Raw genomic sequence first — 24,404 nt, forward strand, 5'->3', positions numbered from 1 at the left:
GGGTGGAGGGCATCAGAAGAATATCCTACAGAAATGTAAGCAATTCCTTTTTTGAGAACCTAGGATATGAAGTTCCAACCTCAATTCATGATGAGTTGGATACTTGGCAAGAATCAGGTGGGTAATATAAATGGTAATGAAAATACTGTCTAAACTGTACACATATCTCATTCTTTTGTGTGGAAGCACGTCTTGGTTCATCTTTCTGTTACAACAATAAAGATGGTACTCATTGAGAAAAATAAGGTAACGACATTGACGAAAGCTACAGAATGGCTAAGAAATTCTTGGTAATCTTGAAGAGAGCTATTTAAATATGATGGGTGAATAGGAACTGAAGGAAGTTCAGTGTAGACGGTTCTTCCTAGAAGGTTGGCAGGTACTAAAAGGGAGGAGAAAGCCCTGGCAGAGTTGAGGTTAAGATAATTTGTGTGTTAGTTTAGTTTTCAAAAACAGGGTGATCTAGGCATATTTATAACAGTGCCAGTAGAGGAGGAGAGACTAATGATGAGAGAAGAGGAAATGATTGATAAAAATGACTCCCAGAAGATATGGAAGGCACAAGTAAAAAGTTTAGTCTTAAAAAGGAAAGTAGCTGCCTTTTCTTCACAAAGGAGAGGATGGTAAAAATGTGGGCTGGTTTTAGGGTACAGAGAAAGGTTAATGAGAGAAAAGAGAGTACCATTACTAAACTAATATCCAATGTTGTACATTAAGGCAAATGTGTGGGAGGGTGTCAAGGGGACAGTAAAGAGACATCTAATATTTATTCCATGAGTTGTAATGAATACAGGCTATTATTTGCAGTTTTCCTCTAGAGGCATGTTTGTGTCTGTTTTGATTTTTTATAAACTATAACTGTCTCTATTAGAAAAGGAAAAAGATCCCTAAGGAGGGAGGTGTGTATAGTTGGCATCAAGAAGCCAGGATTTCCTGATAGAGAATTGTATTTAAGTCTTTTTATCTTATCCTTGGATGGTTTGGCTGGTATGATATTTTATGTATTTCAAGTCCATTTTTATCTACTATTTGTGGGTGATTCTAGTTCAAGGATCATATATTTTTCCAGAGTAAGCAATCTGAAGAATAGGATGTGAAGTTCTGTGCAAGGGAAGCTGATTGCTCCATGTTGTTGGGCAAATCTCCCAAAGGAGAAAAATGATATTAACAGTTTTTCTATGCCTCACATGGTTTTGGTAAGATTCTGGGATTAGTACTGATATTGCTATCAAAATATTCTCATTGATCAAAGGCCAAAGAGGCAAGAAAATCTGTCCTTTACCATTTGCTGTAAAGAAAACATTGCTCCTGTATCATTTTAGATTGTTCTTTTTTATAAACTGGACAAAATGTGGTACTATTTTGGTGGAAAAATTATCCAACAAATTTGAAAAAAAATCAAAGTAAGAATCCTTGAAAGGAAATCTAAAAGGAGGAACTTGTTCATGTTCAAGTGTTTAGGAGTGAATTTGCTCCCTACAAATTTTCTTTTATGACCTATTCTAAAATTTGGGGAATCAGTTTCACCAGCTGCCTTCCCATGCTTAATGAAAATATTGAGAGGATATCCAATGGAGAGCTCATTTAAAAAGTTAATACTTGAATTCAGTTTTAAACAGAAAATTTAGTTTAACATTTCAGTATAAGGCATTATTTCTAAAATGCAATACCTTCTGAGCTCTTCCATTAACTTAAAATGATGATTAACATAACAGGAAGAAAAATGGTAAATATACAACTTTTTATATTCTCTTTGCTCATTTAATGTAGTTCTTAGTTGTGTGCAATGAAAGGACTGAGGACAAGTTATAACTGACTGGTGAAACCAAGGATAATTTCCTATAAGATGTGGCTTTTGTTTTAAAGGATGAAGAATTCAGGGGAAGGAAGCAGGCATAAACCTGAATCATGTTCTAAACAATGAAAACACGGTGTGTGTGTGTGTATATGGAGGGTAATGAATAACCTAACCAGAGCAGAGTTCAGACCATGTGAAAGATAAATATTAGAGAACCCTAAAAATAATATGGAATGCATAATTTTGTGACAACCCTTTAATGCTAGGCAGGTGACCTTGAACTCGTAGGCAAAGAAGATTTTGGAACAAAGGTATCACATGACCAGATCTATGTGATAGGAAGATAACTACATGAAGAGGGGTTTCTTACACATTTTAGGGACTTGACAAAGATCCTATATCACTGCCATTGCTATGTAAAGTGTGGGTAATATGTGAACCACTTCCCCATAGACTTCCTGTCAAAACCCAATGAGAAAAATGAAATCCATTTATGAATACAGAACCTTTGTAAATCAATACAAGTAGGATATTATTTGGATGATGAAAGGGGGAAGAGGTCAACATCTTTTTTAAAGGTGCTAAGCTTTTTAGTGTCTCATCAAAGAAACTCTGTCTTCTCTTGAGGGCTGGTTTTACAGAAAATTTTGAGAATATAAATTGTGGGAAATGCAGGACAAGTTGCCGTAAGTTAGCATATTAGTAACATTAAGAATATAGTTAGTCAGGAAAATAGAATGTTGAAGGAAAATGGAAATTTAGAATATGAAGATTTTTTTTAGGAAATGAAAATTATGAGAATAACAAATAGAAAGAAAGTAAATGATTTTCTGGGGCAAAATTAGAGACACTTTCCAATTTGTTCTAATTCCATTTTTTTCTAATTCCCACATGAAAAACTATCAGAAAAAGGTGCTGAGAAGCAAGCAGCCAGGGCCAGGAGGTTGTGGCCTGGAGGTCAGCCTGTGGTTGAGTCCTACCTACTTGGTAGAAGTCTTAGCCCACATCAATTCCTTTGATTTTGCTCAACTCCCTAAGAGAAACTTCTTCATCTCTTCTACTATTAAGCAAAAGAACAAGAACCCCTAAGTCATCCTTGTTAAATACTCACTCACTCATTCTCTAACTCTGCCTAAATACCTCTTACTAAGGTGCTACAGATTAGACATGGTCCTTACTTTTAAGGAATTATAATCTCTTGTGAAAAGTATAGTCCAATGGAAAGTTAAAGGAACACTTCTTCTCCTGCTTCATAGAGAAGACCTTGTTAGGAGTTTGGGTAATCTGATGGTTGGAGGTAGGGGACAAATTGATTAAGAATAAAGTGTATTCCTAATAAACTCATTATTCAAAATAGTCACATTTTTCACCAAAAGAATCTGAAGAAATGAAAATGGATTAATTTCCCCCCAATAGTCTTGCTCATTTTCCCCCCAACAGTCTTGTTCTCTGAAAAGAATCTCAAATCAAAAATTGGAAAAATTATACACCCAAATAAGTTTGCAAGCTAATTCTTAGCTACTATCCTAGATGACAATGAAATCCTTTACCCTCTGAAATTCCATGATTAAAATTTCCTGTGTTCTTTCCACTTTACCAGGATGTTATCCCAGTTAGATGTACTAACCAAATGGTTAAATAATGTTTTAAAAATATTGGCATGGATTATGTAATGTATTATAGGTCTTTAGTGGGAATAAAAAGAATTGAACCTTAATAAGTTTTTTAGTAAGTTTTTCATTAAATATATTTAAAAATATGTTGGGAGAGTTTATTACCCACTTCTTCAACTGTACCTACTTGCTTGCAATTAATAGCTACTGAATATTATTAAATGTTTGGTTGGCTGAATTGAGAACAGGGAATCAAGAAGACAAAATTCTATTCTTATCACAGCCAGCAGTTTTTTTCTGCATGGCCTTGGTAGGTCACTGACTTCTCTGTACTTCAGATTTCCCTTCTGCAAAATGGTCATTGTGATAATGGTTCTTGGCTGTGACCCATACAACTATTCATGAAATGTGTGTTTGTATGTGTGAGTGAGTGTGTGTGTGTGTGTGTGTGTGTGTGTGTGTGTGTGTGTGTATAAAACTCTTGCAATGAAATTTTACTCTGCTTCTAGAAAAACCTGAAACAGGCACCTGTCTAAGGGTTTATTTCCTAATTAGCAATTAATTTATCCTATGATTTATTAAAATTATAAGTTATTCTTTAAAAATCAAAAAACTTTAATTTCTTGAAATTTCCCTGGACAAAGTATGGAAAGGAAAGAGATATAAAGTAAACATCAATAAAATAATATGGTACATGAAAAAAATTATAAGCTAAGATAACTACCAACTATCATTACTAATTTGCATATTTACTGACACTTAGAAGCAATATGATATAATGGAAATAGAACTAGAAAGAGTACCAAAGGAACTTGATTCAAGTAATAGCTCTACTAATAATGATTTAATAGGTAACATTTATAGATATTTGATCCTCACAACTGTGTAAGGTGTTATTATTACTCCCTTTTTATAAATGAGGAAACAAGGCTGAGAGGCTAAGGGAAATTCTGTAAGGTGTCCAGGGAGGATTTGAATCGAGTCTGTCTTCCTCAAACCCCTCTATTCATTGTGCCACATTAGTCTAGTTGCTAAATTCTTTCAAACTTGTTGTTTCATATGTAAAATATCCTTGCCTATCTCATAGGATTGTTGTGAAGGTAAATGAGGTTATATAAATAAAAACCATATTCATAATTTATAATCATAAAACTTGACATGAAGATGTCAAGTCATGTAATTATGATTATGAATAATTTAATTTAGTCAGGTAGTTCAGTGCCAGAATAAATTTTAGGTTATTCTTTTATCTGTGTTCTTATACTTGGTGTCTACACACAACAAAACATTTCAGAGACAAAAAATACTTTAGTGATGAGGGAGAATTACCACCAGTTTTCTATCTATCAGCCCAGATTTACTCTTATGCCAGTCCCTTTGGCCTTTGGCCATTTTATCAAATTTTCTACCTTACTTGCATGAACAAAAGCATCCTTGATACTATGAGATCTTCTATAGAATCTTCTTAGGTTGCTTTTCTTAATCTTTTGCTCATGAGTCTGGGCATCCAGATAGTTGCTTTCTTAGCTAACAACTTTTTATTAAGTGTTTTTTTTTCAGCTAAAGTAGTGGATTTTCTAAGAAAACAATATTCAAATGCATGGAATCTCAAGGATGCTTTCTTCTAGGTCTCTAGAAGGTCAGAAATAACTGTATGCTTTAGGGGTTTAAAAGAAGATAGAGAATGGTAGAAAATACTAATAGTCCATACTTGGAGCAATCTTTGTGGCACTGGAACTAGCAAAACATTTTCTTTGACAAAGTATAGTTTGCTTTTTTTTTGGCCATTGTTACTGACTAAATATAGAAAAGGCAAATCTGTCCAGGGGTTCTGTACAAGGCTGCTCTAATTGCATTTCTACGTTGTCTATGCCAGCAAGTTCACAAAGAATGGAACGCCAGAGTCATTAGTGATATGTTGGGATGGGTCCCCAGGGCAAAACATATCGGTATGCATCAATGGGGGAAATGGAAAAGTAACAAGTAAAAACAAACCAAATGTTAATTGTAGTTGATTTGAAATGTGCTGAAAATGTCAAAATATTATTTTCTGTAAATATAGATATTTTATTTTTATGTTGTGACAATTTTAATTTCTATTCTATTTTTCATCTGCTTAAAGTTCTGGATGCTTAAAGACTTCCCCCAAAACCATTTTCTGGGTGTAAAGTTAAGTCAAATGCCAGAGGGAAAAAGATAGTTGAAGAAAACTTTTTAGGAAGATTACAAATATGGCCTCTATCTTAACATTCCTAATACATCTCTTGGGCTACATGTACAAACACACATTAGAGTTGCTGATATGTAGGATATCAGCACATGTAACATATGTTTGAATATGAAAATATGGATTGGAGCTAGGCATGCTACAAAGAATTTTAATTTGTGACAAAACAAAACCTTGAGTCAAATCAGAGTATTAAAAACCACTTAACCAAAGAACACTTTTTCCAGGACTTTGTGTTGAGCAAACAACCAAATAAAACTATCTTCTCCAGTAACCTTTCATCCCAAGCCAAAAGTGGATGTTCACTTACTAATGAGGAACTTCTTGCAGTTCTATTAAATAATTACTGCGTGAGGAAGTGCATGCAGTGCAAAGTGAATGTCCCACAGAGGGATCCTTATTAATATTTCATAAAAGTCCTGAGAACAGAACCCCAGCCCATTTGCCAATGCCTCTTTGCCAATTTTCTGTGCCCAAGTGTGATTTGCCACTTTCCTGCTTTTCAGTTCTCCTCACATTAATAGAATGAGTCTGGTGAACAATTATTCCTGATGAATTAACTGTCTCCTGTAATTTCTATAAAAGGTTTCATTGTGTCCTTTAAATAAAAACAACAAAAAAAGTCTGAGTCATGCAAATTCTATCTTGTATGAATTGAATGGTGTACTTTCTGCCATGATTGATGTAGCTTCCCAGTACTGGGAACATGAAATGGGGAAAGATGCTTTGAAGATGGGGGGAAAAGGATTCTAGAATTCTGTGTATCACTAAATCTAACTTTATTCAGAGGAGAAGTTAGGTAGATACCTTAGTATTTAATCAGTGAGCTATTTCCTTGGTAGAAGATATTTAGGCAATGTCTACATTTACCATATGAAGGAAATTATTTATAAAATGAAATAAAAAATATAACTAATAAGTTATTTTTCCAGAAATATGGTGTTTAGATTGCAGTTTTTGACACAACTTACCCTATTGGGGAGAAAAAATGGTTTTCTCTATTTGAAAGATGAAAAAGGAGTAAGAAATTGTGGGTTGTAGTTAGGCTTTGTCATTGTCTTATTGGGCAGCCTTCGTCACAGCACTTGACCTTGGTGTACCATTGTTTCTATCTAAAACAAGTGGGGAGAATGTGTGAACTACTTTTATCTCAGGATGAGAATAGATCAAATGCAAAACTAATGAGGAAATATATTAGAATTCAATTATCCATAAATGTTTAAAAAACACAATGTCAGGTGCAACAAAAGCAACACGTTCAAAAAGTATTAACCAGTGATACCTCATAAATTATACTTGATTTTGGTCAAAAGATTGAAAAACTACCTACTTAAATCTTACTCTATTGCATCTATATACTGCAGAAGGCTCTGACAACAGAGAAATTTAAAAGACTCTAAGCATGTCTAGGTAGGGTTCTATATGTCTGCTACCCAAAAACCACCATAATTAAAATCAGAGATGCATCTGTTGATTGGTTAAAGGGTGGTTAATTGTTTTGAAAACATAATATAAATTAACAAAAATAGCTTGTATTTAAATATTATTTTAAAGTTTGTAAAAGTCTTTATGAATACAATCTTATTTGATACAATTTTGGAAGGTAGAGACTGGTATTAGTTGCATTTTACAGATGAAAAAACTGAGGCAGACAGCAGTTAAGTGACTTGCTAAGAGTCAAATAGTAAATATCCAAGGAAGGATTTGAACATTCATTCTTAGAGGCCATTTACCATATCCTGGGGTTGTAGAGGAGGTATCCACAGCAATGAAATCACAGCTCTTTAAAGTTTTGAAGTCTGCATGCATACTTCAGAAGATTCATGAGGATTAATAGGTCAAAAACTGCAACCTGATTTCATCTTATTGGATAAAAAGTGATAAATAAGCAGAATATCTCATTAAGTGATTATTTTGGTTGGTAGCTTTTTTTGGATACTGCAGGCAGACTTGGTCTTTGTGGAGACCAAAATTCATTAGGCTGAATGTTACTAGTGGCATAGCTTCATATTTCAGAGGGATCCAGTCTGATCTCATGCTCACCAGGATCATTTTGGTCATGGAAGGTCTACCAGAATAAAAACTTCCCCACTTCATCCCTACATGTTGGAATACTACCTATCTTGTAAATCCAAATACAGGAGTTACTTTCTCTATGGGACTATCCTTTTCCTCCTGATATTTCATAGAACTCTGTTTATACCTTTTTTTAATGCACTTATATTCTCATTTTTAATTATGGTTATTTTTTGTGCCTGTTATCTCCCTGTTTAGATTTAAACTCTTTAAAAGATGAGTTTTATGTTTTCTTCATCTATGTAGCCCTCAAAAGATGCTTAATAAATGTTTGTCAAATTGAACTGTAGTGAAAAATTTCAAGAAAAGTACATCTGCTCTAGAAGTGATTCAGTTCATTTTGGTCATTGAATTATCTAAAAGATACTAAAATTGACCCAAACACTTTATTATCCTCAGAACTGAGAACAGTTGGGGTGGCAATTCAAATTTGCTGTTGAGACAGACCCTCTGGGGAAAATAGAGGCTGGATACAACTCAATTCAAATCCTAGGAATTTGGCTGAAATCATACTAGTTTCCGGAATGCAGCAAGTCAAAAGTAGTTGAACACACTGAGTTTGATTTGTTTTGATACTTTCAACTAATAGTACAGTCCTCTCCTTGTAATTTTTTTCAGTGTGTGGATGTGTTTGATGTCCTGTAGTAAAGCCTCATCCTCAATTTATTGCCAGGAATTAATGTCCTAGACTAGAGGTCAAAAAACCCTCAGTTCTCTAAAACATCAGCAGAGGTACTGAGGGGGCAGGAGATGATCCTGTTCTTAGTTGATTTGTAAGGTACATTAGGATCATATGAGGTGGGTATTTACAAACAAGAGAAAGTAGGAGGAAGGTGATTGGCATATAATATTTGCCAGAAGTAAAGACTGTCCATTTGGCATGCTCATGGAGTGAAGAAAACTTTTAGCCAGAGGTATGGAAAAAAATGGGATGAGAGCCAGGGAGTCAGGGAAGATATAGCAATATTGGAAAGATATAGCAGTATTGGAAAATCTTGACTCTGGGTTTCCTTCTGTTGTTTAATGATTGTGGGATGTGGGATGTTCTCCTGCTGGTGCCTGGCCAGATACATACAATGTAATGGTATAAATGGAGTGAGTAATCATGAAGTTGTCATATCAGACACAGACTAGTATTGTTTCCCCGAATTTTATCACTATTACTTCCCCTATTAAATTTCATCTTGTTACTTTCCCACCACTACTAAATTTGCCTTCCTTATGCAAGACAATCCAGTTAGGGCTTCCTGTTATCTACTGAATATAGGTCAGACTCCTTAACTTAACATTCAATACCCACCCCTACTCCCAATCTGGTACCACTCTGGCTTTCCGTCTTGTCTCATTTTTCATTTGTTAAAATGAAATCTTAAAAGCTAGATCATACCTGTTATCTAGTAAGCTCTTAAGTAAAGCTCATTCATTGATTCTCTATGCTTTGTTGGCCCTGTTGTCAATTTTTTTGACATATAATAGAAGAATTTTTGTTGGAATTCCCTTCCTGTGCAGAATGAGGATGGAATTAATTTCATTCCTCAATGATATAGTAATGATACATATTAGATTTGTACCAGAATCAAACTTGGGAATTTGTAATAATAGAGATAAAGAAATAGTTATGGAAACTAGAAAAAAATTGTCTCTAAACAGAGAATGGAAGAACTTCCAGATACAGTCCAGTAATCCTCAAATTTAGCAATAATTCCCATTGGTTTCAGTCCTATATATATTACATTAAGATCTTTGCTTTAATGTTCTATAGTAATCTCTTTATATTCCAGCATCTGGTATTTATGTTTAATATTTCAATTCAACAGGAACTTGTAAATGTTTACTACATACAGAAAACAATATGACATAGACTTCTATGGCCATACCTTTTCTATGTATCCCTGACTACAAAAACACCAAATAACTGGCCTTTGCCACAATTAACTCATTGATGTCAGTTTGTCCTGCTATAATACCTAATGGTATGTCCTAGGATTGTAGGGATTGGAGCTGGGGTTTGATACTAAGCCAGAGCTGCTGAGATATTCATGAGAAGCTTTCTGAAGTATTTTCATTTTCCAGAAATCTTAGGTAAGCTCCCTGAGGGTTTTAGGTACCACTCCATCATCCATGACTTGTATAACTAGATGGTATCCAGAGAAGTCATTCAAAGGCCAGACCTGCCCTTTTGTTTATAACCTACAATCCAAGATCTCCACAGTGGATAAATTTTAGGGGGTCCATGAGTGTAGACAGGGGAAAAGTGTATTTTAATTTTCACTAACCTAGTATTTTACCATAGGCATCTAAAGACATTCTTCTGAAAAGGAGTCCCTAGGCTTCCCTTGCTTGTGTCCATAGCACAGCAACAACAAAAAAAAAATTTAGGAATTCTTGTCTTAGAGCCTCTTTTATAGTTGCAATAATCCAAAAATCCAAACCAACCATCAGTAAAATTGTGATATAGGGGAAGCTTACTTTTGTTATTCTACTGTCTCTTGTCTCATTTATTCCATTCAGCCCCCACACCAAGCCCTCAACTTCATTCTGTCCCCAGATTTCCAATGGGCCTACTTCGATGCTCCTGGCCTCTCAAAACTAACCTGATCTATGTCCTATCTCCTCAGGCCCTGTGGCTCCTTTCCAAACTACCTGTCAACTAAAACTCTCCTAGCAGTTAATCCTCTCATGTAGTCTACATGTATTCTGACAGAGGGTGAGAAGTCTTGAGACACTGTATTTTCACCCAGAGTAATTAAAATAAACTTTTCAGACACTGGAGCAGGTTGATCTGTAAGAGAGCATATTCAAATCCTACTTCTTCAAAGAAGATTTCTCTTCTTAAGATTTGATCTCCTGTGGTATTTATTGTTTACATTAGACAGCTAAACATTTGCTTTCTTGTATTGTATGTGATTTTTTCCCCATGAATCTATGACATCTCCTCAGTGAAATTGTAAGCAGGAATTATGTCTTGTACATCTATTCTTATGCCATGTATGGGCTGTGAACATCTGTTGAATTGAATTGAAACTCTTGCAGTCAACATGACTTTATTGTTTGACATTCTCATGAGCAATAAGAAAACTGTTGCTATCAAAACAGAAGACTCTTTCCCCTACATCAGCATCACTGTATATATCTATATATAAATATATATTTTATATTGATATACCCCATTTTATCACTTTGTCAAATAGAAACTTTTATGGTAAGTTTGTCCAAACACCTATAAGATATCCTTTTATTTTCATCAATTTTGTCACATTAATAGAGGTGTCATGACCCTTTTCTTTGTGTATTAGGTAGGAGGTTACCAAATGGTCATTCATTCCTAACTTTCAGCAGGTCTGAGATAAATGATTGTGGGTGATTACAAAGCTGACACCTGGCATCCAGAGCTCTAAAGAGGGAGAAAGATCTCTTAGGAGGAATATGTGATGCCTTTTTCTGTAAACTGTCCATGGTAAGGTAGTCTGGTTTCATTCAAGGAGATAATGTTATAACCACATCTAAATAGCTAGCTAATTTACTTCCCATCTTTCTGTATAATTCATTCTCTTTCCCCTTCTAGGCCATTCATGTTCCATGATTCTGAGGTTACTTTCTTGGAATTCAGTTGTCTCCTATTTATTTTTGCTTCCCAACAAGAAGTCTCAGTATTCATTGTAACCTGGCATACCTTGGCATCAGAAATAAGGGTTCTAGCACTCCTTTCAGCATGAATCAAAAGGAAACTTTCATTATTAACTTTTCTCAGACTTTGGGAAATTCTACCATCTGTAACAAGTGTACTTGATTCTTTTTTTCCCTTCTTGTTGTGATAATGAGTTCTATTCTAAACCAGTTATTTGCAGCAGAAAGCATTGGAAGTCATAAGTCATACAGGCAAATAAGCCTGAAGTCTTGAACTGGAGAACAGTGATCCTGTTAATATCTTGCTTAGTGAAGGCATTCCCTGTACAAGTCTGTGCAATATCAGCCTTTGTGGGGGAGGGACGATCAGCCATTCTCTCAGTGATTTATGGGATAGTCATCACCTTTTGTGCTAATTTGTGGAATAAGGAGAAGAAACTAAATAATGCTATACTAATATGTCATGATAGGTATTTGCCCAACCTGCTTCATGGAAATCTTCCAATCCTGGATACATAGAGTCTACTTTTCAAATTGATAAGGTTTCTATTATTACCATGTTATAGTTCAATAAGTTACTTTCTTTATTTTCAGACATAGTTTAGGACTTGGATATAGTCAGCCTAATCTATATCATAATAGCATTTAAATAATATTCTTAAATTTATGAGCTTTCAGTGTGTTATCTTACTTGATTCTGCAGCTAGTCTGTAAGGTAAATATTCTTATTATTCTCATTTTGCAAATGAGAATACTGAAGTTAAGAGAGGCAACTAGAGTATCTGGAAAGACTCAGATTCAGATCTTCCCTATTCTAAGTCTAGCCCTCTATCCACTGTGATAACAATAAATTTTATATTGGAATCCTTATCAGATATGTTAGTAATAGAGTGCTTGCAGCAACTCCTATAGTTGTCCTAAAAATTAATCATTCCTGAATCAAAGTCTATTTTATCCTTATTCACTAATACCTTTCCTGATTAGGACCAGTCCCCATTGTAAATAACAGCAATAACAATGTACATTTATAGAATGTTTTATACTTCACAAAATGTGTTTCTCTTAATAACCCTATGAGGTATGTAGTCCCTATCTTACAAATGAAGAAACTAAGACTTATAGAGGTGAAGTGTCTTGTTCTTGGTTTCACAGCTGATAAGTATCAGAGTCAGAATCCAAACTCAGGTCTTCTGATCCTAAATCTGGAATTTTTTTTCCCTTCAAAGGGCTTTGAAGGAAAGAATGTGTTGGTCCTTATGCTTTAAGATTCAAGCCTATCCTCTTCCAGTCTAAACATCACCCATACTTGCTGAAAGACCCACCGGCAACGACTCAGATTTTGAGAGGGGGAAAAGTAAATTGAGACTGTTGAAGATTATGATAGAATCAAACAGAAGAGAAAAAAAAGTAGGAAGAAAGGGTTGGGGAAAGACAGGATCATATTCTGAGTCTTATTCTGGATTGGAAGGTTGACTGGAGCAGGAAGTAGTGCATGCCAAGAACAGGAGCTCTTATCTAAACAGAGGTGGGTCAGAACCTACAGTCACCTCCACCATTGTCAAAGAATAGAACCAAAAAATGTCGATGTTTCAAAACACCCTTAACTCCCCTGCCTTTTCCAAAGACTTACTATAGTTCTACAGAGACTCAAGGAATCATGAGATCTTCCTTACTGAGGACAGAAGTCATTGCTCCAGATTCTACAGTACAAGAACAATTCTTGTATTGATCACCGCAAAGTCCTAGAACTTTCTCTTAGAACAGAATAGCCCAACACCCCTCCCTAAATTTTCTCCCCATATCCAAAACCTCCCCAGCTCTTTCCAACCATGACCTCCCAGCCCACAGAGTATATGCTGTTTTATTTGTTTTTATGGGGGGGGGAATAGTTTCTTATAAGTTCTATTAATCTGATGGCTCCAATACATTGTCTTGGGTGTTCTGACACAATATCCATTGTAGCAAAAAAAAAAAAATGTTTATATCATTATTCTTCAATGGACTAGCATGCATTAGGCCTATGAGCCACTTACAATCTGTCCTGGAAAGGTTCCAATGAGTCGTTTGTTCTTTCTCCTTTTTTAAAAAGGACATTTACAGCCTTGATTTGATCTTTACCACTGTTGTAACCTTTTGTTTCCTGACTTGAAATGATTCAATATTCTTACAAACAGATTCTAATCACTTTAGCGCGTGCAGTAAAATCTCATTCAGGAGATAAGCAGAATTCTCAAAACAGTCTCTCAAATTTCAGCATCCAAAGGAGAAGAAAAAAATAAGATTGTTCCCTATCTCAGGGCTTTTTAGATGTTCTCTGGATCTTTAAAGAACCTCATTCTAGGTTATTTTTACCCAAACTATGTTTGAAATCATGCATACTGAAGAAGCATAAGACCCAAAGGAAGAAAAGATGGAAGCAAATGGAAGGTTCTTCTCTTCTGTTGCTACCCCCCCAACCCAAATGATGAAGTTCATCAGGAGGTAGTAAGAAATGCTTACAGTTTTAGCATCAAAAGATTTTTCTTATTAAAAACACTCTTTGGCATTGGGATCTATAGGTTTGTGGTTATTAAAGAGTTCTCTTTCATCTAAAGTGTATCTTTTCCTAAAAGCATAGCAATGTTTAGGGTTATTTTTTCCCACTGAATCACAGAACTTTAGAGTTGGAAGAGACCACTGCAGTTACCTAATTCAACCCATATTTAAAAGGAATTCCCTCTTTCGTATGTCCAACAAGCAGCCATTAGTCCTTCTGGATGTTAGTGTCTTTAGAATCAGACTTTATGACTAGAATGAATAAGATGATGTCAAGGTTTTTATCCTGGAGTGGAATCAGATATGCAATAGGTAACATAGAATTGTAGACCATAGGATCACAAAATTAGAGTGGAACCTGAAAAGTCATCTGGTCCAACCACCTCATTTTACTTGTGAAGAAAGTGACTTTTAGTTATATTCAGGTGTGACATTTAGATCCCTTGGTAATGAAAAACACTGTTTGGGATAGAATGAAATGGGGTCTTTAATTGCTTTGATAAATTTTTAATCCCACCCTCCCTCCAAAAAATAGTACAGATTGTCATTCTTTTGTATCTTCTCACTCAATGTGATTCTTCTTTTCCCATTCTCCCATAAATCTTGCACAGATGGTTGATCCAATATGATGGGTCTCCAGATTCAGTCTTTGGCACTTTTCCACATGCAGTTATTTAGAATGAAATATAAGGTTCAATCATCATATTCTGTTCAAGTCTATGGTTTTCTAATGGAAGATATAGAACATATTCAGAGTTATACCAACAAAGACAGGATAAACATAATGCTTTTCATCATACCCATTCTCTATACTGCTTATTATTTACACCATGGATTTTAAATAGATATCACAGAATCACAAAAATTTTAGAGTTGAAAGGCTCTTCAAGTCTAATTTTTATTTAGACAGGAATTGCCCCTAAAAATATCTCAGTTAAATCTTCATTCAGGCTCTGGTAGGAGTCCTACACTGAAGCACAAATTATACATTAAGACAGTCAGTCTTTGGATAACTCTAATTGTTAAGAAATGGTTCCCTTAAATCAAATCCAAGTTTTGTGCTCTGAAGATTTTATTTATATGTTGGCATAGCCTATTTTATATATTAGTTACTCTATATTTATATGTATATGTAATTAGTAGACTTACTTAAATTATGATATAATGTGACTAATATTTAAATTCAACACATTATTGCAATTCATTTAATACCAGCTCATAAATGATATGACAATGGGAAAAGGTAGATTATTTTATCTTTCTTAAGTGCTGAAAGAAAGGTTTTGTGTGTGTGTGTGTGTGTGTGTGTGTGTGTGTGTGTGTGTGTGTGTGTGCTAGCTACCTAATAGGGCTATAAAGACAACATGTTGTAAAAATTAAAGTACCATATAAAATGAGTTAGCAATTACAGTAAACACATGTTCACATTTGGACTTAAGGTAGAGCTCTCAGAAGACTTATTTCTTTCATAGAATTTATTATTCCCATTTTTACCCTAATGCAAATAAACCACTAGTCAGGATTTAATGGAAAAGTGCTTAAGTTGAAAGTTATGAATATTCTTTGGTTCTTAACAGTTGAATTCTGGAAAGTTTTATTTGTTGACCTGGAAGCAACTGAGCTGAGGGAAGCTAGGAATGACTCATTAGTCATTACATGATGAGACAACAATAGAAATTATTATGATAAAATTATAACAGAATTAAGTAAATAGGACAAGTCAGACAGGGAGACCTGGGAGGTTGAAATGGTTCCTTTCTAGTGAGGGAGATCAGAAAATGTGTCATGGAATACTTGCTACTTGAGATCAGCCTTAAAGGAAGATGACTACTTATCTCCCTAACAAGACTTGCAAGTGATAAATATTATTATAGGGAATAGAATCTAGACCATTTTCGTTGGTATAAGGACTTCTCAAATAAAGAAATTCTTTACCAATGTAAGTTGAGACCTTCTCAACAATTGATAGTCATGGAGTTTCCTAGACCTGTGCTATCAAACTCAGATAGAAATGGGGGCCACTAATCTGTACATAAAGATTAATTAAGGTTACATACTGATTTTATTTTAAAATGTGATGTTTTATTGTGTTTTTATTTATTTTGATAACTATTTCTCAATTACATTTTAAACTGGTTCTAGTCATATGCAGAATGTTTGAAATCTCTAGCCCAGAGCATTGAGAGGTTCAGTAATCTGTTCAGAACTATGTGTTGGGGCGGCTAGGTGGCACAATGGATAGAGCACTGGCCCTGGAGTCAGGAGTACCTGAGTTCAAATCCAGCCTCAAACACTTAATAATTACCTAGCTGTGTGGCCTTGGGCAAGCCACTTAATCCCATTGGCTTGCAAAAACTAAAAAAAAGAAAGAACTCTATGTGTTAAAAGCTCTATATCTACTACACCAAGCAGTCTCACAATTTAAAAAAATCAAGGATAGCAATAGCCTCCATTTCTGTAGTGCTTTATGGATTGCAAAGACTTTGCCCTCACAACAAAACTGTGATGCAAGAATTATTCTACTTGGTTTTCACAGATGACTTTTCCTAGTAAACATCAGAGCAAGAAATTAATATCAGGTATTCAGATCCTAAGCCTACCGCTATTTCCACCACATCGTATCATAAGTCAAAAAGGGCAAGATTGTTTGTTTGCTATTTTATTTTATTTTTTAAATTATTTGTTTCATCATATTTCCCATCACTAATGGGAAAAAATTAATTCAAAGTTCCCCTAATCAGAGTGGTTAGTAGTATCCTGCTTATGAAAAATAGCATCTTCCCCATTATATAAGAAAGCAGAGTTTAATGTTGAGTCAAACCAAATGACACAGTCCAATAGAGCTCTCCAAATTGGAGTTCTTTGAATGATCTGACCATCAGGTCATTTATGTGATCTTATCTTTGTGGATATATGCATGTATATCTTTGGTGCCTTAATTTTCATTTATTTATTTCAGACTTTAGCCTGAAACTAATTCATGTTTCAACTTGAGGGCAGTCTCCAGAAATGACATGTAGTACACTCTTACCCCGGAAATTTTTTTCCTTTCAATAGTTATAAATACCCCCACGCTATTGTACTTGGCATGCTGTATGCAAATGGAGGTAGGAGGTCTAAAACTCATTAGGAAAGGGAGAGAGCTGAGGAATAGAGAGGACAGTGTAGAGCTGAAGTTGATAACAGTGGCCTTGTCCAGAATAGGCCATGGGATTTTCCTTATCTCACTTTGGCAGGAGGTGCGGTGAGCTTCCTGTGCGAAATCAGGAGCGTATGCTGCTTTCCTCTTGTTGTTTAGCTTCCTCCTCTCTACAAGACGGTTCCCAGCACCGTGATTATCTCTGCATCTTCAAACATGGCACAATCTACTTCCTTAAGAGCTTGATGTATTCTTAAGGTTCAGGCAATTCCCTTCCCCCCAAGTCTCTTTTCAAGTGCTATTACATAGCCAGTGCCCAAAATGAGCTTCTATTTTTAAGGTTGAGCTTCCAAGTTACCAAAAAGAAAAAAAAAAAGTTTCCCAAATGGAAATATATTTTAAAAAACTGGAAAGAAAATAGCAACTACAGACTTTTATGGCTTTTTGATATAGTTTTGGGCTTTTGAGTGAAACCCAGCTACAATATTCCCTTCCTAAAGGCTATAGAAATAATGAGTGACTGTGTCAGAATGATGACTGAAAGAATGCAAGAAAGGAATGTATCTGAGGTCAAATAGGTCTGAGTTAAGCCATATGAATTTGGACAGCAGGCCTCCTATCATCCTTTCTAGTAGAGAACCTCCCACTCTTATTTCACCCCAGTGTGTAGATTCGCATTTCCTGAAGACCAAGGGTGTGAGATTAACATTCTGGACCACATCATTCACATTGCATTGGACATTAGAATAAAAATTAAAGGTCTCATTCCAAGCTCAAGAATTTTTCTGTTGTACATGTAAGCATCAAATGGTTTTTTTTAAAGACTTGAAGTTAAAGAAAAACACAAGTTAAGGATGTCAACTATAAGGAGAGAGAACATTAATATTAAGAAAAATGGAGCAGTGTGATTTTAGATGTGTTTTTTTTAAGTTACCATTAAAATGCTTCAAAGAGGGGGAAAAGAATGGTGTTTAGTAAATAGCACTACTGTTTAAGAGGAAGTAAATTAAAAGTCTGCTAAGATATTACTAAGTTTTTGGCAAGTTTTAGTAATTTAAGAAGAATTGGGAATTGTGTCCAGAGTCTGAGAATTATTTTTGGACAATGACATATAATAATACATAAAACTCTTTCATTAAAACATTTTGTTGATATTTTTAACTTTATCTTTCATCTGTGTTACTCATTCACTAATATGGCACAGTTTAGCAGAATCATAGCTTCATTAATCAATCATTGGTTGAGAATATTTATATTATTTGTTTTTCCTTCATGATGTATGTAGAGTATTTTTCATTCATTTTATTTCATAATTATTTATATAATTTTTAGCACAGTGTTAGATTTGTGAGCTTTTCTCCTATTTCAGTTCAGGCTTATATTTCCGATTCTTTCTAGAACCCTACTGGTATACCACATGGCCATTTTCTAAAATTCTCAGACTATGGATACAATTCTCCCAAGTTCCACAAACAGTAGCATTGAGGGAAGCATGTCATCTCTAGGGAATCATTTCCTTTGGGACATTGTTCAGGACTTTCTGATTGATACTAAAGAATAGTTTTATGAGTCTGTGGCTCTTTGGTGTTATCCACAATATTGGTCACTGAAAGATCTCTGTAGTCAGCATCCATCAAAGCATCTTGCATGATCTTAATGTATGTATAAGAGATGCCTTAAAGGAGCACATTCAAAGCTTTATATTGCTTTACTGAGTCAAATGATTACTTATCATCAATAATAATAATAATAATAATAATAATAATAAATACAATAGGACCTTCTGTTTTCTATGTTTCTTCATCAACTGGTTGTTTATGAAGATGTGGTCTGTAGTATTAAGTCATATGTGAAAAGCCTGCCTACTCTTTCCCCATATTTTCATGAATTGTACATACTAGTTTTTAAAAAGCAAATAAGATTCTGTGTAACACTTGGCATCTCTGAGGTCATCTAATCCAACCCTTCATCTTTTAGATGAGGAGGCTAGGGCTCAGTTGAAGTGATTTGCTAAGGTACTCTAAAAGTTCGGAAGGATTAACTAAATTTCATAAAATCTTTACAGTCTTTTTTTCCATGTGTACCTAATTAGCCCCCAAAAAACAAATGTAGTCTTCTGATATAAAGCCAATTCCTTTTACATTTAAAGTAATCTTCTCTTTATTAACATTACTTCTAAGTTTTTGAATTCTTTTGTTCTTTTTTTAAAAGAATTTTTGTATTAGCATTTTGGTGTCTAATTAGAGAAAGATTTTGAGCTTTTATTTATTTATTTATTTATTTAGCCTTTGTTAATGTAGAGCTAGAACATAACAAAGCAATCTTGGGGTCCAGAAGGTATTGATTAAAGTTTTGCCTCCAATACTGCAAGTCATTGAACCTTTCAGTGACACAGGCTAAGACTGTCAATTGAAAATTAGTTACTGATCTGTATTGGTGGAAAATAGGGGGGCACACTGGAAATTCTTCTTACTGTGATGAAATCACAGATTCAGTCAAAGCATCTTTGGTTGAATATTCAGTTTACATGAAAAGTATATACAGTTGTACAAATGTAGCTATTTTTTCTGTGTGGACAATGGAAAAGACAAAAAATTTGCCTCTTGGTTATTAAACTCACTGATTTCCTCTCAGAACTGGCATTTAAAAAAACCATGAAATCTTCACCCAGTATTATCACAGCCTTGAAACTACTAAAAAAATAGTATTTTAATGACAGTCCTCTTGTACTTCCAGGTATGACTTTTGCTCTAAAAATGACAGATCTTTCAACTTGGATGCTGACAGCAACATTGGAAATAGAATCCAGACCATCAGTCAACGTATGGTGGTAATAGAAGGAAAGAATAAGGTATTGTTTGTAAAATGCCAGAAAAAGCCATATCCTGCTTTATTACTTGTGAGGTAGTAACTTGGAGTCTTTGATTTATGAGTCAAGCACAATCTAAATACATAAAAACCTAGATGTAGTCCAGGAACATATATTAGACAAAGCATTGGTGATATGAGTCAGTGAAGAGATCTGCTGGAGCCTCTCTAGCTGACACACTCTAAAAAATATTTATAATTCCAAAGTAGTAAGCTCACTATTCAAATAAAGAAAAGTGGAGAGATCCTCTTGTGTAGCAAAATGATGCATATAAACAAGGGCTCCAAAGAGATGTAGACCAGATAATTGAGATTCTACTGAATTTATTTGGATAAAACTGAACAATTGGGTGGCATAAAATGTTTTTTCCAAAATATTATCATTCCATCAGTGGTCAAGAACTGCCTGGATTAAAAAAAAAATGAACTGCCTGGATTGAGAGCCAAGAGCTTCTTATAGCTAATCATCTGGCTAATGATATTGAGAGAATTTTATTCTACCCATTGCTGCTAGTAATGGCCTGGTAATGACTAAGACCCTTCAACCAGGCAAAATCTCACAGAATCTCAACTCTAGTGCCTTTTCCTGTCAGAATATATTACTGACCTAACATAGAACTGGTAATAGTTTAGAAAAGGGGAAAAATATTTAATCCCTTTTAGAGTTCCTGTTTATAAAAGCTTGATAATATTCTGTTGGGGTCCTAGTGTTGCCTCTGACATATTTTGTGACTCTGAGCAAGTCATTTAATCTTCATTGTGGCGGCTGACTATCAAAGTAGATGATGGCAATGATAATAATCAGAATAACAACTGTAGTTATAATTATAGCAGTTAGGATTTGTATAACACTTTACAAAGTTTGCAAAGTGGTTTGCATATGTTCTCTTCTATAATATACTCATGAAAACCCTATGAGATAGGAAACTGATTATTTCTATTGTACTGATGAGGAAACTGAACTGAGAAAGATTTAAGTGACTTTCCCAAATACTGTACCATCCAGCTACCTTCACTTTGGGACTTGAAAGTTGAACTTGGATCATGGGGAGACCTGAAATCAAATCCTGCCTCAGATCCTTACTAGTTGTGTGACTTTGGGCAAGTCATTTAACCTTTGCCTGCTTTAGTTTACTCATCTGCAAAATGGGGATAATGATAATAGCACCTGCCTCAAAGGTTTTTCTGAAGGTCACATGAGATAAAATATGAAAGCATTTTATGAACCTTAAAGTGTTATGTAAGATTCTAACTATTCTTATTGTGGTTGTTAATATTCAATTTCTCAATACAAATTGCAGAGAGAGAGTGTCAACCTGAATTGATGGAAGTTTCCTTACTCAGTAACTTCCTATAACAATGAATCACATATCCAAACCTTATCCCTATCCACTTTATAAAGCTATGGAGAGAGCAGCTAGATGGTTCAGTGGATAAGACACTGACCCCAGAGTCAAGAAGACTGGAGTTCAAATCCATACTTGGATACTTACTGAGTAACCCAGGGCAAGTCACTTAACTCTATTTGCCTCAGAAAGAAGATTTTATGGTCATTGAGTGTTAATGAAATCATTAAAATAGAACACAAAAAGAGGGAAGGGGGTGGACAAGTAGAGTTACACTAAAATGGGAAATTTGCTTTAAAACTTAGTAACCACAAACAGCATGTTTTATATATGTGTGTGTGTATATATATATATATATATACAAAGATACATACATATATATATATACATATATCACATTTCTTTGTTTTGTATTTTTTTTCTTTTTGTAAGGCAATGGGGTTAAGTAACTTGCCCAAGGTCACACAGCTAGGTAATTAGTAAGTGTCTGAGGTCCTATTTGAACTCAGGTCCTTCTGACTCCAGGATTGGTATTCTATCCTCTGCGCCACCTAGCTGCTCCCCATATATCGCATTTCTACAAGAAGTATTTCAAAACATAGTGAATACTTGTTAAGTTTCCTTTTCCACTCATAATAAACATTATCTGTTCCTATTTTAAAAAAGATTTTTCAGTACTACTAATAATAATAATTTCTACTGCTAGCAAGTGTCTGAGTTGGACACTTGTTGAACTCAGGTCTTACTGACTCTAGACCCCTTAGCTGCCTTGGTGCTACTCAGAGTTTATGAGTTGTTCAATTATTAGAAAGATTGGAGTCTTTGGACCCAATTTAGCTTTTTCTTAGCAAAGATACAGCTGTGGATTTGTCATTTACTTCTCCAGCTCATTTTAGAAATAAGGAAACTGAATCAAGCAGGTGAAGAGACTTGACTAGAGTCACCTAGCAAGCGTCTGAAGCCAGATTTAACTCCTCTCAGCCTGTCTTCAGGCTCAGCGCTCTATCCACTGAGCAACTCAGCTTTCTTTAGTGAATTACCCAAAGCCACAAAACTATACCTTAATGAATCTGGGTTACAATCTATGTGTTCTGGGGTGGCTAGGTGGTGCAACGGATAGATCACCAGCCCTGGAATCAGGAGGATCTGAGTTCAAATCTGACCTCAGACACTTAATAATTAACTAGCTGTGTGACCTTGGGCAAGCCACTTAACCTCATTGCCTTGCAAAAACCTAAAAAAAGTATAAATCTATGTGTTCTGATTCAGGAAAAAAAAATCTTAGTTTACATCCTGGATTTACTCAACTGAATTTTATATAGTTCCTTATTCATGTGAAATCTGGTTTACTTTGTAGAAATTTTTCATAATAGTTGGAAGTGGTAGATTCATTTCTGATTGATGTGCTCTGATTTGTCCTTTTAAAAAATTAGTGTGGCTATTTTCCCTTCTCCAAAAATTCCAACTCATGGGGCGGCTAGGTGGTGTAGTGGATAAAGCCCCAGCCCTGGAGTACCTGGAGTACCTGGGTTCAAATCTGGTCTCAGACACTTAATAATTACCTAGCTGTATGGCCTTAGGCAAGCCACGTAACCCCATTTGCCTTGCAAAAACATAAAAAAAATCCAACTCAGGCTATAAGAAATGCTGTAGCTACTACTATATCTTCCCATAGTCCAGTTACTTCTAAGGATATAGGAGAGAAAGTAGATGCTTCCCCATTAGCACATAGCAACTATACAGCAGTTGAATGACAGAGCTTAGCCAGTGAATTCCTGAGAGGTCTCAGGGACTTTCTTTTCTTTCTTGCTTTCTTTCTTTTTTTTCAATCTAAGCAAAGAAGGGTTTTTCAGGGTAATAAAATCCAATTTCTTCTTGAATGGATTTGGCCAAGATTTGTGAAAAGTGAGTCATCAGTTGGAGCCACTGAAGGCCAATGTGGAGTTTAGGACTCTATTGGCTGGAACTGCCAGATTATTGAGTGTGTAGAAGGAGAACAGAGTAGGAAAGAGAAGGAATCCCGAGTTCAGAGAGTTAAAAGAACACAGGAAATGTGTTCTATGTTATTAATTCTGGGAGACAGCAAAACTGTGACAACTACAATGTTTAACAACATTTCCGTTGAGAGCATTTTAAAGGCTCCTTTAAGAAGCTTGAGTACTACAATGGAATAAATACATGATTTAAGCAATAATACTTAATCACAGTTACTGTTTGAGTGACTCAGTTCCCACACCCAACAGTAGTTTTAATTCTCACGTTCTACTTTCCCATCAATTGAGAAAAATGTGCCTCCCTATGTTAATTTTAGATTCCTCCTTGACCTTTGAACATCTACTTTTATTTCTCTTGAGCACTTAAAAAGGAAAATATATTAGTAGCAGTCTAAGATTAAAATCACTGTTTTATTTATAGATATGTTTAAGCCACTACTGGAAATGAGGCTGAATTAGAGCATGGACCCATCTAGTCTGTTCCATCAGGACCATTTCACATTGTATCACTTTCCAACATGGAGTGATAAAAAGAAGGAAGGACTATGAATTCATTCCCATTTTATACTACCTGGCTAAAATTTTCATGAATGTTTTGGGAACCTAAAAAAAACTCATAAAGAGAATTTGAAGGGCTTGTCCCTTTTCAGTACCCTTGAGATACTAGCATAATGTAAGTTAAGAGGATGTATAGAATCATCCCAAAATGAGAATTCTGATTTTAAAAAATAATGAATCTACTGGGATATTAAATTGAATTATACCATAAACCCCAACCAAAACTCTATATATGATAGCACCAAATTAGTCAACAAATATAATCACTTTAGATTCATGTTGTTTCCATTTTTTTTGAATCATGCTGCTTTAGCACTAGTGGGTAAGGGCATTTTTTATTTAGTGCTCAAAGCATCGGAAGCATTTTGTAAAAATGAAAGATTGCCAATGTAAGTTAGGCTAGAAACACCACAGATTTAGGTCTCTAGCTTTATTTGAATAATTTTTCTCTGTCATTTTCTTTTTACCTTTCTCCAGTTCAAATTTGGCCTCAAGTTTTCTATATGACCCTGGGCAAGTCACTTAACCTTATTTACCTGAGTTTCCTTATCTGTTAAGTGAACTAGAGAAGGACATGACAAACCTCTCCAGTACCCCCAGCAAGAAAACCCCAAATAGAGTCA

The 24,404-nt window shown here is 35.0% G+C and overlaps 1 protein-coding gene across 1 annotated transcript in view; it reads left to right on the top strand.

Moving 5' to 3' along the window:
- Positions 1-24,387, top strand: part of LOC141507945 (vascular endothelial growth factor receptor 1-like) — an 86,866-nt gene extending 62,479 nt beyond the window's left edge. The window contains exon 11 of the mRNA XM_074216143.1: positions 19,752-24,387. Coding sequence (XP_074072244.1) covers positions 19,752-19,923 — 172 coding nt within the window. The 3' untranslated portion in view covers positions 19,924-24,387. The remainder of the gene's footprint in view (positions 1-19,751) is intronic.
- Positions 24,388-24,404: the final 17 nt, after the last annotated feature.

The sequence above is a fragment of the Macrotis lagotis genome, chromosome 1 (assembly GCF_037893015.1).
Source record: "Macrotis lagotis isolate mMagLag1 chromosome 1, bilby.v1.9.chrom.fasta, whole genome shotgun sequence".
NCBI classification, from domain to species: Eukaryota; Metazoa; Chordata; class Mammalia; order Peramelemorphia; family Peramelidae; genus Macrotis; species Macrotis lagotis.